At 31.3% G+C, this 18,131-nt stretch overlaps 1 protein-coding gene across 1 annotated transcript; it reads left to right on the forward strand.

The window, feature by feature from the left end:
• Positions 1 to 1,641: 1,641 nt before the first annotated feature.
• On the forward strand, positions 1,642 to 10,973 carry LOC145042419 (endo-1,4-beta-xylanase 5-like). The gene is made up of 8 exons (XM_078990834.1): positions 1,642 to 1,891; positions 1,976 to 2,010; positions 2,123 to 2,279; positions 7,926 to 8,089; positions 8,195 to 8,296; positions 8,396 to 8,542; positions 9,301 to 9,939; positions 10,502 to 10,973. The coding sequence occupies exons 1-8, from the start codon at positions 1,822 to 1,824 to the stop codon at positions 10,838 to 10,840; spliced, it is 1,653 nt and encodes a 550-aa protein (XP_078846960.1). The 5' UTR covers positions 1,642 to 1,821; the 3' UTR covers positions 10,841 to 10,973.
• The last annotated feature ends 7,158 nt before the right edge of the window (positions 10,974 to 18,131 follow it).

Below are 18,131 nucleotides of genomic sequence, written 5' to 3' on the forward strand. Positions count from 1 at the left end.
GACTATTGCCAAACAAATCTGGAATTATGGAACCAAGTTCGAGAATAATAAAACTCGAGTTTGACCCGGCTTGATCTTTCAAGCCGTATGTATCAAGCTAGAGTTTGATGTGTTACTCATTTTACATAATTTAGTTTCACAATTCTATTTGGTGCACTTTAACTATTCAATTTAATATAAACTTGCAATTCGTTAATTATTTCAAATCTAGATACGGATGTTTTTTGAGTATTATATGAGATTCTTGTTCATCATTCTATGTCTTCAAACTTATACAAGTGGTTTCATCTCCTAATTGAAGATAAAGATACTTAAAAGTATCAAGGATACCCTTAAAATGCGTACCATATGCATATGATAGTTCTTAACAGAATAAATCGATGGTGTTGGACAAAATATTGGGGGTCAATTACAAATTCATGAACCAAATTTACATTTTTAAATAAAAGATTTTAAAAAATGATCCTCATATCCAAAAACTAGGGGTGAGCATGGTACGGTTTGGTGCGGTTTTTGGTTAAAACCGAACCGAAAACCGCAACTTCGGTTTTTTGAAATTTAGGAACCGCACCGTTTGTTTTTATGCGGTTCGGTTTTTGCGGTTTTTTGCGGTTCGGTTTTTTTTGCGGTTTTTTTTCCTATTTTGCCTTTTTACTAAAACTCAAGTAATACAGCGAGTTACTTTGACTCAAATGAGGAGTGGTAATCATTTATTGGAGATAAATCCATACCACAACCTATTGGTTTGAAATCAAATTACTTAACCACTCATTCAACATGTTTCTAATGCTTCAATATAATGTGAATTTAATATAATATTTATTTCACAAGTACATACGATAATATCAATTAATGTATTCATAAAAATGATACTATATCACTAGTACTCTTCATATTTAAATGTTAAAAAAATGTTATAAACATTATTTGTTATTGTAAATACCACTGAATGTATGCTTAAAAATATACAATCATCATCCGATAAATAAGATAGATATTTAAATTTATAGAATTTTTAATTGTCATAAGTTTTTGGTTCTTACAAATATCAACACTTAATATATATATATATATATATATATATATATATATATATATATATATATATATATATATATATATATATATATATATATATATATACGGTGCGGTTTGGTTCGGTTTTTGCGGTTTTTAAGATACTAGAAACCGCACCGCACCGAGTATTTTCGGTTTTTGCAAAACTAAAAACCACACCATCGGTTTTCATTTTGGTTTCGGTTTTTCGGTTTCGGTTTATGCGGCTTTTTCGGTTTTTTTGGTTTGCGGTTCGGTTTTTGCTCACCCCTACCAAAAACAAATGTCTAAAGAAATCATGAAATCATGTTGGTAATAACTTTATGCTATGTGCCAGTTGTATCATATAATTATTTTTAGAAAATATTTAACAATCGCATAAAACTTGAAAAGTTAATTCATTAATTAATTGATAGATTGTTATAATTCAATGAATAGGCATCACGTGACCTTTAAGGACACATTATACCAAAAAACAAGATTTGTAGAAAATGACACTAACTCTCAAACAATGACAGAATTATATGTTATAAGTTATAACCGTTATAAAATTATGTTTTATTAATTTTCCCCTTCTGTGTAACATATGTCCAACCCCCCTCTCTCTCACCTTCTATAAATATATAGACTGTACGCATATGTGTTGTGGTATCGATTCAGTTACACGTGATGGAAAATTTGGAATGTTTTCGAAAGTGTTCACTTTGATGAGTTTCAAATCAAGAAATGGTGCTTAAAAATTCATAGGAAAGTTGAAGAACATCAATGGCGTTTTCTTCTTTCTTTGTTGCTGTCATCATCCTCTCTTTCCCATCTTCAATCTTCCCTTCTCCAGGTTCTCTCTCTCTCTCTCTCTCTCTCTCTCTCTCTCTCTCTCTCTCTCTCATGAAGATTTCTCTCTTTGTTGTTGTTATTGCAGATGGCCCCCTCTATGATTACACTGCTTACACCCAGGTAATTTCTTTGTTTCTTCAGTACAACTGTTCATGAAAATGAGTTCATAGTTCATGTTTTTAAATACGAAAACAAGAAAAAATTTGATGGGTGTTTGGATTGGTTGAAACAGTGTAAACTGGAACCCGAGGATCCACTTTACGATGGAGGAATTCTGAAAAATGAAGCTGCAACAATGGAATTCATTACGGAGGGTAACGGGACCATGGTCTCATGGCCTGCTTTCGTGTTGTCAAGTCTTGATCCTTCAACCTTCTACAGTTTTTCCAGTTAAGATTATTATTTGAATCAAATCGGTAACTTTTCAAATTATTTTATGGGAAATTGCTCTAGTTAATTAATGTCAATCAATATACCAATATAACTGATATACTAATATTTATTCTTTAGTTCGAAGTTTGACTAGTCATACCAACAATATACTTAAAAAGTTAAAATATCACACGGATAATAACAATTTGTAGCGCCACACTTGTAAAACGTAATTTAATTTAACATATAACATAATTACATTTATTTTACTATTTACATAAAATAGCAATGTAGAGGGCATCTCCAACCTAATTTTTACATCAAGTTTGATGTAAATTTGGTCCGAACCGTGTTTTTGAATAATATAATATAAATGAGATTTTATATTATTTATTAACAACAAACAAATATAATGTTAGTTGTTTTAACATTCCATAACGATCCTTCAACTTTAAATTTATATACTTATAGTCTATCGATATTTTACTAATATAAAACACAATATATATTTATATAAAATATCTGTAATTTACATATCTTACAAGTAATATATATATATATATATATATATATATATATATATATATATATATATATATATATATATATATATATATATATATATATATATATATATAGTTTCAGGTCATTTGAAACCATCTAATTTTATAACACCATGAAATCAAATCTAAAAATAATTTTAATATGCAAAATAAAAGAAAAAAAATCCAAAGATTGTTTTTTTAATTATTATTTTTGAAACTTTAATTACCTAAAAAAATAAAATTAATAAAAAAAATACCGTTGTTTTTTCTTAAAAGTACGTGAAATATTATAATAGAATATTACATTGTAAATATTCTAATGTAATTTTTAAATGTTGGAACATTCTACTAGATTTGTCAGATATGTATAGTACGTTAATATTCTACTAAAATATGTAAAAAATATATATATTTTATATTTTTTTGTAATTTTTTTATTTTTATTCAAAGTAATATTTGAAAAAAAAAATTCAAAAATTTCCAATTATTTTTCACTTTAAAAATATTTTTTATCTACTAAATGAGTTATTAGAATTGCATCACACGGTCTCACAAAATTAGACCGTTTCACATTAACCTAACCCTATATCGTAAAATATGTCATCTATATATTTTTTATGTAAATATATATTGTGTTTTATATTAGTAAAATATAGATAAGATATCTCGATTATATATATTTTATTAACATATATATATTGGTTTTATTAACATATATTTATTGTGTTATATATATATATATATATATATATATATATATATATATATATATATATATATATATATATATATATATATATTATATATATACTATTTTTATAGTAATATTTAAAAATATATATATTATAATAAAAGTATATAAATCAAATTTATAGGGGTCGACTTTTATAATTTAAAAAAGTTAACAATTTGGAATATACCTAAAATGTTCCATCTAGTGTTAAATATAGTATAAAATATCAAAAACAATATAATGTTTTGGGATAATAACATAAAATATCAAAAGTTATAAATTTGAAAGTTTTTATTAGTTTCACCTTTTTACAGATTTTAGTTTCGTTAAACCGAATGTTTGTAATTTTTTTCCTTCAATTTTACCATCTGGTTTGTTGAAACGCTTAAGTTTTTTTTTTTTTTTTTTTTTTTTTTTTTTTTTTTTTTTTGTTTATTGAAGCCTTAAATATGGAAAAAAAAAAAACGTTTAACCGGATAAATTGTAAAAAAGTTACAAATTTATGGAATTAATGGACATGTTTGTGATTGATGATAATAATATATAAAAAAATAAAATACATTGTTCACAATGGAAAGAAAAAGAAGTTTCTTACAATTATTAATTATATATATATATATATATATATATATATATATATATATATATATATATATATATATATATATATAGAGAGAGAGAGAGAGAGAGAGAGAGAGAAGATTGCTATTCTCACTAATTTTTTTTTTTTTTATTATGGGTAAGATACATCGTTATCATAAATAAAAGATATAAATACTTGTTATTAAGTTGGTGGTAATAGATCAATCTTTGTATTATACTTTTATCACATCATATGTCATGTCATTCTATACACCACTTCATTTTTTGTTAGGAAATGGTCACCATACCATGCACCCCTCCATTTTAATTTTCAGGTTATATTTTTTTTAGGATTTTAATAAATAAACAAAATAATTTTATAAAACATAACATGTAAATAAAACATTACATTTTAATTGAAAATAAAGGTATTACAAGACACTAAAAGTACATTATGATAATTAAAGAACATACAATGTTAACTAATTTAAATTTAACCCCTAATTTTTTCTTGAATCTTTGTGTTCAACTCTAGCAAAAGTTTAAAATCTTTAGAGGCCAAACATTTGGTGCTCATCCTTAGAATTGGTAAGTCCTTTATGAGTTGGTGCTCTCGTTGTGACCATTCAAGTTCTTCTCCTCATTTTTGCCACTCAACCGCTTCTTGTCGTCGAAGAATTTCTATGTTCTCACATCTTAGTACCTTATTGCTTGTTACACTACTATGTGCTACTTGAATTTCTCTTTTATTTCCACCATGTGCTTTGATTTTTTTCAGTTTCCTTTGCATGTTTAGCAACTCGCATCTCCTTGTCCCTTCGTATCGGTTACCACCGAGGAGGGGAGACCTCTGCAATTTCATGTAGAATTTCATTCGTCTCTACGTCAAGGTCGATGAGAGTTTATGCATCGGAAATGTCGACAAAACTCGAATTTTGTGACCTCTTCAATTGTGTTTTCGGTGATGTTGGAACGTAAAACAATTTTGGATCTTTTCTCAAAATCTCTCATGGTCTCTCAAAACTAAAAACATGGGTCATGTTTAATCGATATTGCGACTTCACGATTTTAAAACACATTGAAGTATGTTCTATCGCTTTTTTTTTTTTTCTGAATAAAGCTTATTGTATATTCCGTTGAATTTGTACACCTCCTGTTCATTTCTTGCTATTTACTACTTAAGACATCGTTGTTGCGGTATAGAATTTTCTTCCTCTTAGCATTTTCTTTATACCATTTCTCGCCATTTAATACCTAAGATAATGATCATTCTTTTTTTAGTGGACGGTAGAGGAGGAAATTGTGTTAGCAGAGGCCCGGTGTGCAACTTTAAAAAATATCACTGATGTAAATGGTACGAAGAAAAATGTTTTTTGGGAAGGGGTGCTCCAAAAAATTTCATGCTAAAATGAATAAAAGTCCATAACACAACAACAATGTCTTAATTAGTAAATGATGAGAAATAATAGGAGGTCTACCAAATTAAACAGGATATACAAATGCTTTATTCGATAAAAAGAGGTAGCACTTACTTTAATGTTTTAAAAGTTGTTAGTGCACAATATCGATCGGAGACTGGCCACATTTTCAATTTTGAGAAACCATGTAAGATTTCAAGAAAATATCCAAAATGGATTTGCGTTCCAATGCTATTAGAAAACGCAATCGAAGAGGTCACAAAATTCAGGTTCGGTTGACGCTTCCAATGCATGAACTCACATATACCTTAGTGTTGGGATGAATGAAATTCCAAAAGACATTGCGGATGTCTCCCTTCCTCCGCGACCGGTAAGAAGGGATAAGAGGAAACAACCAGCTAAACATGCAGAGGAAAGTGAAAGGAAATCGAAGGACATTGCGGAAATAGAAGAGAAATTCAAGGAGCACATAGTAGTGCAACAAGACAAAAATTTATTGAGACGTGAGCACATAGAAATTCTTCGGCGACAAGAAGTGGTTGAGTGGGAACAAAAAAAATGAGAAGAAAAAGTCAGTCACGACTAGAGTGAGAAGATGTACTCTACCCACAACAACAACTCATCAATGGCTCGCAAATTCTAAGGACAGTCACCGAAGGTTTGTCGTACGAAGATCATGACATTTTTCTAGAGTTGAAGGCAAAGATTCGAGAAAAAAAAATAAGGCTCAAATTTACATTAGTTATTCTTGTATGCAAGGTTGTCAAGATCGGAATCCTATATATGATCATTTTCAAGTTTGCAAGATCGAGATCGTAAGATCATGACCGGGATCTAAAAATTACATAAAAAGGTAATTGATCATATATTAAACTTTTTTTCCATATATCATGGTTAAATAACTCAAAAAAGAAAAGTAACCAATCATGTAGTCATGTAGTAGTTAATGACATGGTTAAATTACTAAAAAGCACATTAATACTAATTATTTATCTTACAACAATAACAATTCACAACCTTCTTGTTATTTGCTTTAACTATAAGAAGGAAATTCATAGCAATTTCAACTTTTGAAACTAAATTAAAAATTGTAATTTTTAAGTTCTCAAGGAAAAAGGTTAACATTAAAAGAAAGGAAACTAGAAAAGGCTATTGTTTATTGTTAAATTTGAACTATTCAAAGAAGAAATTAACAACAAGCCAAGGCTAAATCCCAATACCATCGTTGATGGTAAAACGTAAAAGGAAAAAAGAATTTTACTGTTTTTGGTCATTTGTGGTTCAAAAACAGTACAAAAATGAAGCTACTATTGATTGAGCATTAAGTAAGGAGACCAAGTCAACCAACAAAATGGGTAAAAATAATAAAAACTAGATCAAAATTTGGCAATTTATGGTAGGATCGGATCGAATCCCGATCCCGATCATACAATCCTTTCTGCGATCTTACATGTAAAATGATCTTATTGCGACCTGATAATGTTTTTATAGGTAGGATCATAGGATCTTACGATCAAGATCCCGATCTTGACAACCTTGGTTGAAAGTTTTTTTTTTTTTTAACTATCTTAACTTATTTTTAATGTCTTTATTTTTCAATTAAAATGCAATGTTTTTGTTTAAATATTATGTTTTATAAAATTATATTTTATAATTTATTATTTTTATTAATTAACAAAAGAAAACAAAAACTAAATCAAAATGGTGTGGTATCTGGTAGCCATTTCCTAGCAAAAATGAAGCGGTGTGGAGAATGACATAAAATGTCATGTGGTAAAATAAGTAACATGGAGAGTGTGGCCCATACCCATCGGCCTGTCTTTGCGTTGTATTCTCCATGGAAGAAGACATGACATTAGGGTGAGACCGTATTCCCGATGTGACCACAACATCAAGGAGGTGCCACCTAGATACCCTCTCGCAACGTTTAGACCTATACCGACACAGAAATACCCCAACATTAATTAACATGTGACAACTTGATTTCCTTTTACACGATTAACACAAGATGATCATCAATTCCGTAAACGCTTGATTAGGAAATTCCAAAAGATTATGAAACTGATTTTTGTCAACAAATTCTTTTACGATAAACTCCAAATATTTGCAAATTGTTCACATTTCACAATTCTTTAAAAACATCATTAATCAAAATTGAAACATTTCAAAACTTTGACACCGCTTTGTGGTTGGGATCATTCATAAAGTGATTCCGCACCAATTGTAAAATTGATTCTCATTTTATGTTAATGCTAAAATATATAGTTAATTTGTTAAATATCAAGTCATGTTGATCATTATCTTTGAAATATATCAAATCATATATTAATAATATGATCGATTTATAAAAATATACTAAATACTTTTTCTATTGGGGAGTTGTAGGTTGGATTAAGATCTCCGGTTCAAATTCATCATTGATTACCGCAAGGCTATCAACTGGAAATTCTTGTGTAGGGACAGTTGTTGCACGTCATGAATGTTGGTCCTTCCTCAAAGGCGGATTTTACATAAATTCAAAATCAAATCCCTCCCTACTCTACTTCCAGGTTCCACAAATAGCAACATACTTTGATTTAGTTTTCCGCACAAGATACTTCTACTTTTATATCAATTTAAACAATACGTAACATGAATTTTTTAAAATGATGTAGAATTCTGATGATAAGGAGATTACCATAACAATTTCTAGTGCATCTCTGCAACCCTTTACTAAAGAGCAATGGTCACTTCAACAACAGTACAAGATCAACACCGTATGTACAAGTCGATGAAGCATAGTTTTTTTTTTTTTTTTTTTTTTTTTCTTTCTATTTTTTAGATATGGATTTTCTTGAATATATCATTTGATTCAGGAAAGGAAGCGTGCTGTCACAATTCACGTGTCAGATAAACAAGGAGCTCGGCTACAAGGGGCAGTGATCCGTGTGGAACAAGTTTCAAAAGATTTTCCATTTGGATCTGCTATAAACAATTACATCATTGGAAATTTACCTTATCAGGTATGTTTTATGGTTCAACACATGAATATATCATGTTCTTTTTTGACAATTGCTAGAAATAGTAACGTAGTTTACTCTTTTTTATAATATAGGTAACGTACTTTGTTTTTAAACCAAAATAGCAATATACTTACATTTCATTATCAATAATAGCAACTTACTTATTTTCTTTTCCCAATAATAACAATATGTTACTCGTAATCACATCATACTTACATTTTTTACTATTAATACAAATATGTAACTCATAACAACAACATACGTACATCTGAATGAAACTTAATAGTAACACACTTACAGTTCTTTGCACATAATTGACAATATCTACATTTTTTTTACCAAACAGATAAAGTACAATGCCTATCTTCATAGCAAAATGTTAATATATTGCCATTTTAGGTAAAATATAAAATAAATTTCTATTATCGGTAAAGAAAATCTTAAGTTGCTATTATGAGTAAAATACAAATTATATTGCTATACCGGTAACGCGAGTAAAGTAGGTTGCTCATTTGCCTAATTTGTGCTATCTTTTCTACAAATTGTATGAAAAACAACTTAATAGAGAGAGAGTTTGGGAAATAAAGAATTTCCTATTAAGTCTTTAACTTTTTACAATTTTACCTTCATTTATTTGTTACCTTCTATTTCCCCAAGTTTGTCATCATTTTTTAAATATACTGTAAACATCATTTATGCGGACAACATTTTATTCAAAGATAATCAAACTCTGAGTTCATTTGAATTTACTTTTATAGAAATGGTTCGTGGAACGATTTAATGCTGCTGTATTTGAAAACGAGCTCAAATGGGCTGCAACCGAGCCTAAACAAGGGGTTTACAATTACACATTAGCCGATAAAATGCTTGATTTTGTTCGAGCAAACCAAATTGTTGCTAGAGGTCACAACATTTTTTGGGAAGACCCAAAATACATACCTTCATGGGTTCTTAACCTAACCGATCTTGAGCTAGAGCTAGCAGTGAAACAAAGAATCACAAGCCTAATGACAAGGTACAAAGACGAATTTGTCCACTGGGATGTTAGCAACGAGTTTCTTCACTTTGATTTTTATGAGGATAAACTTGGAAAAAATGCTACTTACGAATTCTTTAAAGCCGCACATGAAGCCGACCCTTTAGCGACACTTTTCATGAACGATTTTAATGTTGTGGAGAGTTGTAGGGATGTTAAATCTACAGTCGACACTTATATTTCGAAAATGAGGGATTTGCAGAGATTTGGAGTTTATATGGATGGGATCGGATTGGAAAGTCACTTTGAAGTACCGAATTTGCCTTTGATGCGAGCCATTCTTGATAAATTTGCAACTTTACAAATTCCGATTTGGCTTACTGAAGTTGATATCGCAAATACATTAGGCCAAGATACACAGGTTAGTATCAAGATTCACTTTGTCCTTCATGAAAAGTTAGACTATTTGCAACAGAAATGAGTGTCATTAGATCCATAAATTCCATCTCTATAGTTGCGTTTATTAAGATATGGCATGAGATGACATAAAAAGATATAAGAAGTTGCAATGTGTTTTACTTATTTTGAAGTCAGAAATGATGTCAAATTGGAGAAATCTACAGTTTTTTAAAATGTCCCAATAAAAAGGTTAAACAATAGGGGCACTGTCCAAATTATTCTATGATCTGTCATCCTAAGTGAATCTCGTGACACCAAACGAGTAATTTTTAAATTTTATTTTTTGTGAAGCGTGGGTTGTGTATAATTCTCTTTTGGAGGAAACAATCATTTTTATTGTAATAAAAAGAATCAAGAAAGACTTCTAAGACACATATTAAGTTTTTAATCAACTCTTTTAAGAGCTAGTAGTCAAATATTTATGCAGTGGTCCGGTTTCATTAGTTAAATCCATATTTTCTACCTTAAACACAAAACATCTTTAATACTATTGTTTTTAATATATATATTTTTGTCTCTTATAGGCGACTTATTTGGAAGACGTTTTGCGTGAAGGTTTCTCACACCCTTCAGTTAATGGAATAATGTTGTGGTCTGCCTTGAAGCAAAATGGAAAATGTTACCAAATGTGCCTAACTGATACAAATTTCAACAATCTTCCAGCTGGTGATACTGTCGATAGGCTTCTAAAAGAATGGCAAACTGGGGTTATCAATAGTCAAACCGACGAACATGGTACTTTTAGCTTTTATGGGTTCTTAGGAGAATACACGGTCATCGCTAATTTTAGGGGAAAAACTACAAACTCTACATTTTCAGTAAGTAAAAGTGATGAAACAAGACATTTTAGCATTCAGATTTGAATTATAAGCATCAAGTCGCATGTATGTGCATTAATAGAAACATGTACCATACATATTCGTTATGCATTTGTTTCTTCATACTATTGTTTAGTTAATAGTTATCCAGATTGAAAATTGTTATAGTTGGTACAAAGTAGTAAGAACATTGCTATTATGGAAAAAGGTATAGTAGATTATGTTATGATATTCTAGTATATATATCTCTTAATGTTAGTGTATAGAAATATATTACATTGTATGCATGAAGTGAAGCATTAGGCATTGGAAATCTGTCAACAATTTAAGATTAAACGACGAGACTATTAGAACCATTTCAAATCCACTATCACGAATATATGAGCAATACAAAACTCTTCTCAAGATGTACTAGAGGCATACAATAAGCATCAAAACTTGGAGCAAATTACTTCTAGTGTTAGGAATCAAATAAGCAAAGACAAAGAAGAATATCACCAAAACAAGGGATGCTTTCTAGTAGAAAACAAAAAGCAGTGATTTTCGAGGCTCCAAGACAAATATGGGCAAACAAACCGGTCGATTTAAAGGCTTCGATGTTAGGAAGCAGCTACTTGAAAATAAAAGAAAACGAACTATGGGATCATTAGGAAATTACCAATCATTGCATGAGTATCTTCAAAAACAGGAAAAAGATGAAACTCTCTCTTTCTCTCTCTCTCTTGGTCTCTCTCTCTCTCTCTCTCTCTCTCTCTCTCTTGGTGGCTGTGAATTTGTGCTTAATGAAAATAAGGGTAACAAGTAAATATATGTGGGATAACATGGGTTAAATAAAATTAGGCCTTCCTGATGGGCTAAAAAATCTAAGAGAAACCCAACAATTCTTCCCCTTATTGGCATATACAGAAGAGTTCGTCATCTCGACGATCGAACAATATATCTTCAATGTCTCTCTTGCTATAGTTTTAGTCAACATATACAAACCATTATCATAAGTATGAACTTTGTCAATTTATAAAAACTTGTCTTCAAGAGCATCTTTATGTTGGATTAATGTTTAAGTCCATAACTATAATTGGTAAGACTTGATCCGACGCGACATGGTCCATTTGGGTTGCATGGCATCATGCATTTGGATTGACTATAATGAGAGAAATAACACTTAAGGTTTGTTAATATATTATAAGTTCTAAAATATTAATAAGATTATTTAATTAGTATTGAACAAAATTTAATCTAGAATGAATTAAGTGATCAAAAGAAGACTAATTAAATATATGGGTTGATTGTGCAAATCATCCATACTTTTATAGTGGGCTAAGACTCCATGGATTATCAAGTTGGGCTAAAACCCATAGGATGCTCCATGGTGTATTTGAACCCATGGATCCAAGGAAATGGAAAGCCATGACAATTAGGGTTTACCCTAATTGTCACTAACTATATAAGCATCTTATTGTTGATAAAATCGGTCACTAGAGTATGTATGAAAGGGCTAGCCGATTTTCATGAAGTGTGTATATTCTCTCAAGTTATTCCAAGTGTATTTGGTGTTGTGTGAACCATTTGAGGTGTCACACTTGGGGCACTAGGCACTCAAGCTTCATGAAGACATTCTACATCAAAGAGGTATGTAATTCTAACTTGAGATATTCATATGAATCAATGTTATTGTGCTACTTAGGATGAATATCTTGGAAAGTTCATATTTGCATGTATAATAGAGAAAACATAGATCCAAGGTATTTAGGGTTGCATTACACTTAGGAGTGTTAGAATGCTTAAAACTCAACAGTGGTATCAGATCCTAGGCTTGTTTTCTTGTTATACTTGCAAATTTGGCTGAAAAAAAAAATGAATTTTTGAGTTGTCTGCACAACAGACTTGCCGAGTCCATGAAGGGACTCATCGATTCCAAGGCTAAATTCATCCAACTCGCTGATTTGCTTCATGCACTCGACGAGTTGGACCCCCTGACAACATATATTAGACTGTTTTGGCTGGAATTGGACTAGGAATATTACCCTAAGCTGCTTTTGGACTTATAAACTTATTTTGGATGTGGTAATGTTCATACTAATCCAATTTCAAAGATAATTGTCAATAGATTCATGTTTTGTATTATTTTAAGAGTTATGCAAATTACATTAAAAAGTTTGATGTGAATTATCTTTGTTCATATGAGTTGCTTGGATTAATAGAAAAGTTCATTGATTATGTGTTTTTAATCCATTTTAATCTAAGAGTTGATTCTAAAATGTGTTTTTGTAACTTTTCCTCAAGTTACATCAAAGGTCACATTTAAGTTTCTTAAAACTCATAAAAGTTGGCAAATATTACAAAATGAAGAGTCTTGTCCTCATTAAATGGTTTTTTTGACTCCATAACTTGTCCCCAAGTTATGAAAGTTCAAGAGTCTCTTCATTAAATAATAAAAATGTATAACCTTAATTAGTTCCATAAGTTACAAAAGAAGAAGAGTTACATTCTTTAATAGTTTAAAGTCTTCCATAACTTGTCGTCAAGTTATGAAACTCAAAGAGTTTTCTTAATTAAAACTACTTTAAACACATAAGTTATGGAATTAAATAGTTTTGAATAGTTTCAAAACTTGCCCTCAAGTTTTGAATTTGTAAAGTTTTCCGATGAATACTTTAATTCCAAGTTAAGCCCTTAGAATTTTAAAAGTTAAAATTCAACCCTTATACTTTATAACATTATAAGTTAATAATATTTATATATATGTATTAGAGCAATTCATCTTACCATTAGTAGGCCTCATTCACGAAGCCGGTCTATAAGGGGGGTATAAGGTTACTGCTATAAAATGGCAGTTTAATGGGTGTCCACTCTCACCCACCGCTTTCTTGACTGGTGGAGGGTCGTTAGCCAAACGGGTAGGACAAGGACTATAATTCTCCCTTCATTAAAAGTATTAATGATAAATACTAAGTAACTAAACACTTATTAATACCCAATCTTAGTTACTTAGGAAAATGTGAATTTGGTGCTAACCCATGAAATTATACTTTGCACTTTGCTTAAGTCGTTAGTGGAGCGTGTGTGGTTAACCGGCACACTAGCTTGATTTAACAAGGTAGGCAAAGAGTAACTTAATGTTTATCATAGTATCGATGGAATGTGTGTGGTTAACAGACACGTCGATTGAGGGGTAAACACTTAAGGGTACCAAGTAATTTGCATGGTTACTTCACACCTTGTTTTGTGATCCTCGGCATCCTAGTCACAAAACCTGAAGGGCACACTCGAGATTGAAACATGCCATTGAACAATTCAATGAATCTCAAAAGATCTAGGAGTTTCAAATCCAAGTAAAACCTAATTAAATTATTTTGTTTTCGTGGTGGAAATTGGTGAAGCGTCATTCACATACCTTCAAATATATTCGGTTTGATACTATTAAAACATAATTAAAGGTAATTATCCTAATCAATTCATATGATATCTTGAAAACCGAATTTTTTGAATCTGACAGCCCACCACGTTTTGGTAAACAATTAGTAGATCGTGGTAGAGCAAAATCGAAGGTCACCACGTCGTTGTGAAGGTCACCATGTCGTGGTGTCGGAACATAATAGTGATTATTTTTGCTTCTCCTTGTTCAAGTTCAACAATTGAATCAATTCAATAGAAAATTAAACCTACGCTCAAATATCATTGATGAGTATTATGCAAAACACATATTCATATGTGTGCATGCAACCCTAAAAAAATTTGATCTACGTTTTCTCTAACTTAACATACAAATTAAACAACAAAACATAAAACCTTAGGATAATAACATATTTTATAAATACACAATAAGAGTTATAAGAATCATACCTTGATTGTTATATAGTGATAACAATAAAAAACTCCTTGTGTTGATGAAGCCTTGAGAGCAAGTGTCACACCTCTAGTGGTTCAGACCCAACATAAGCAATAAAGGATGATTGATAAGGAGGAGAGAGGATTCAAATTTTTGGTTGAATCTTCCAAGAAGCAAGTAGCCGGAAATTAAAGGGTTTAGGCTGTTTATATAGTGCAGTCAGGAAACCCTAAATAAACCCTAATCCAAGATAATCTTAAACCGGGTAATTATCCACTTTCATGTTTATCCAACAATGACTGTTCTAGAACTCCTTAAGCATGAAGAAACCGTCCATGACTTCATGGAGGGTCCTAGATTGCCTCTTGCTCAACTATTGAACAATTGCATTTTAGTCCCTGCACTTTTAATTAATTTTATTAATCCTAAAATAACTTCCAATTAATTTGTGATTAAATATTAATTAAATATTACTTTTTGTAATTAATAAATTATTTTCATAATATATTAACAAAACATTTATTTTAATTTATTAATCAAATAATAAATCAACCTCTTTCTCCAAAACCATCTTGTCCAATTACTTGTCTTGAGGGCAACCCAAAAAGACTGTGCTACTATCAATTTTAGTATATATAAATTATAGTTATGGTCTTAGACACCTAATACAATAACTTTAACCAAACCCTTAGTTTGAGTTCAGGCACACCTGAGAGTATGTCTGAATCCATTAAACCAAGGCTCTTATACGAACTTGTAACATCCCCATCCGACACGTATCACAATATTGTCCACTGTAGGCCACTCGGCACGAGGAATTCCCAGGGGGTCACCCATCACAGTACGACTCTCGCCCGAACACGCTTAACTGTAGAGTTCTTATTGATCTACTACCCTCACGAATTTAAAACACGTTATTGCAGAGAAGGTATCCACATCCCTTATAACGAATGCTTAGTTCTCCTTCCCAGTGTAACGAACCAATTTCAAAAGAAATTTTTTTCATTTTTAATTACCAAAAATACATTCCACAAATATGAAATACGAATACAATTGTTTTCAAAACTCACATAAAATACAATTTTATTTCAGATCATCAAAGTATCCCATAAAACGATTGAGTTCCTCAGAGCATACCCCACACACAATCCACATAACACATATCATATTAGCTATAAAAGCTACATATATCACATAAGTCATACATACAAACATATAAGGATGTCACAGGCTCCTCCCAGGGTCTTATACCTACTTGACATGGGCTCCCCCGCATGGTCTTTACCTACTTGCCATGGGCTCCCCCACATGGTCTTATTTCCAACTTCCACGGGCTCCCCCGGGGTCTTCCATGCAAATAACATAACAATCAACTAGCATACCATATATCACGGAAACATCTATCATACTACATAATTCATACATAAACATATAAGGATGCTGTAGACTTCCTCCGGGGTCTTACTCCTATGTGTCATGGGCTCACCCACATGGTCTTTCCTAGGAATGTCATGGGCTCTCCCACATGGTCTTATAACCAACTGCCATGAGTTCCCTCCGGGTCTTCACATATCCAGTCAACAAGTACTAGTATATTTTCATATACATGCATACCAGACATATCAGTAGTGAATACACAATAACACTACAACTAACTAAATAGGTCAGCCTCGGTGCCTTCGACCAATTGGTATGGTGAGGAGACTCACCTTTTTATGTTGAATCTGAAAGTTGCTCTCCTAATAGTCCATAACCACCCATGCTGAACAATAATAACATTATCCAAGGTTAGGGCTGAACACAATAGAACTGAAGGACCCCAAACCCCAAGTACTTTCACAATGGCCCAAAAAGTCTTCCTTTGCTAATGCGTCCAAAGTCTATGTCCAAAATCATTAATGGGTCTCATGGACCAATAAAGCCCGACCATAGTATCTATGGTCCAAAACAGATAAGCTAGCCCACTAATTCCAAAACTTAACCAGAACCAATGACTAATTAAGGCCCAAAAGCTTGCAAGCCCAAAACAAGTCCAAGCCCATATGAGGTGTGTACACCTTGCGTACCACCCTGGTACACACAGCATATTGAGTCCATGAATTGTACGTGCGACATGCGATGTACTCTAACTTACACCCATCGTACAAACTGATTGATCACTTTCTTTCATTAAGTGCTTAATACTCTGTATTCTAACGTCTAATACCATATTTGAGCTTATTAAGACGTCCTAGGGCATAAAATTGGAAACTTTATGCCCTTTCATGCTATATGGGACTTAAAACTTCATTCTTGACATCAGGGGTTCATATGAAGATTCAAACTCATACATGGAGTCTAGAAACTCTTCAAGCTAGCACCTTTATGCATCTAGCATGCTCACAAAGTTCAGATCTGACCATTTCTATCACACCCCCAAACCAAGGATGGCGGAAACATCCGGGGGTAGAGGACTTCATGTAGTATCATAACCACCATGGAAATAGTAATTAAAGCAAACACAACCAACATATATATAATTGAAAGAGTTACAGCATTGTATGAATTACATGTTTCCAAATCAATTACAATACGTTGACAAAAATATGAAATGGGAAGCGAATGTCTCACAAAGTCATTAACGAATTTACGTGTAATGTATTGAAAAATCATTTTCGTATAAATGTACCATTTTTGTATGAGTGTGTTATGCAATGTATCATAAACTATACCTATTATAGTTTATCAAAACAAGGGTAGTAGTGGTAATGTACGTAAACTATATTTAACATAGTTTATTCAAATGTTTTTTATGAAATGGATGTACTTTGATTATAACAATTTGTTATCTCTTATATTCCATATATATGTATCAAAATTCATTTATGAACTGATGCATGTCTATATACCAAGAAAAAATACCATTTATTCTCATTAACATATATTCACATAAAGATGTACACATTGCTCGCCATGTTACAAGGTGAAATGAAATTGTTAGCATTTTTCTATTATTAACAGTTTCTATTACTATTCTTAGAAGAATTATAGAAAATTCATAACAGATCCAAATCAGAATTCGTAAATTTTGGGAGTTTGGAAAATGAGTCTAGTTTGTTCATAAATTTTCCCATGATTTTTAGTCACCTCAAAATTAGGTGAAAACGTCCATAAATACAGACTGGTCCAGATTGGTTCTTGAAATGATAGGCAGTTTTGTAAAAATCGCCATAAATTGTAGAAAAATCATATGAAAAATTTCAAGTAACCATTTTAAAGATAAGAACTTGAACTACTTGCACTTTGTACAGTTTTGAAAACTAAAATGTTTTAGTTGACCAAAACAGTCCGTGAATGGAGTCCAACTTTTCTGATGAAAGATGTTAGAAGCATTTAGTTGTGTTCTTGGTGATTTAACTTGTATTCCCCCCCCCCCCCTTAAAACTTAAGAAAATATGAAAAATGTAGGGTTATGAACTCACATTGAGTGATTTTGGTGGATGGATGTTGGAGAAGATAAGTGTTCAA

The sequence above is a fragment of the Lactuca saligna genome, chromosome 4 (assembly GCF_052625555.1).
Source record: "Lactuca saligna cultivar CGN05327 chromosome 4, ASM5262555v1, whole genome shotgun sequence".
NCBI classification, from domain to species: Eukaryota; Viridiplantae; Streptophyta; class Magnoliopsida; order Asterales; family Asteraceae; genus Lactuca; species Lactuca saligna.

Coding starts and splice junctions, on each gene's coding strand:
- LOC145042419 (XM_078990834.1), top strand. CDS start 1,822: ATGGCGTTTTCTTCTTTCTTTGTTGCTGTCATCATCCTCTCTTTCCCA. Junction 8,090..8,194: donor CCTCCCTACTCTACTTCCAG/GTTCCACAAATA, acceptor AAAATGATGTAG/AATTCTGATGATAAGGAGAT. Junction 8,297..8,395: donor AACAGTACAAGATCAACACC/GTATGTACAAGT, acceptor CATTTGATTCAG/GAAAGGAAGCGTGCTGTCAC.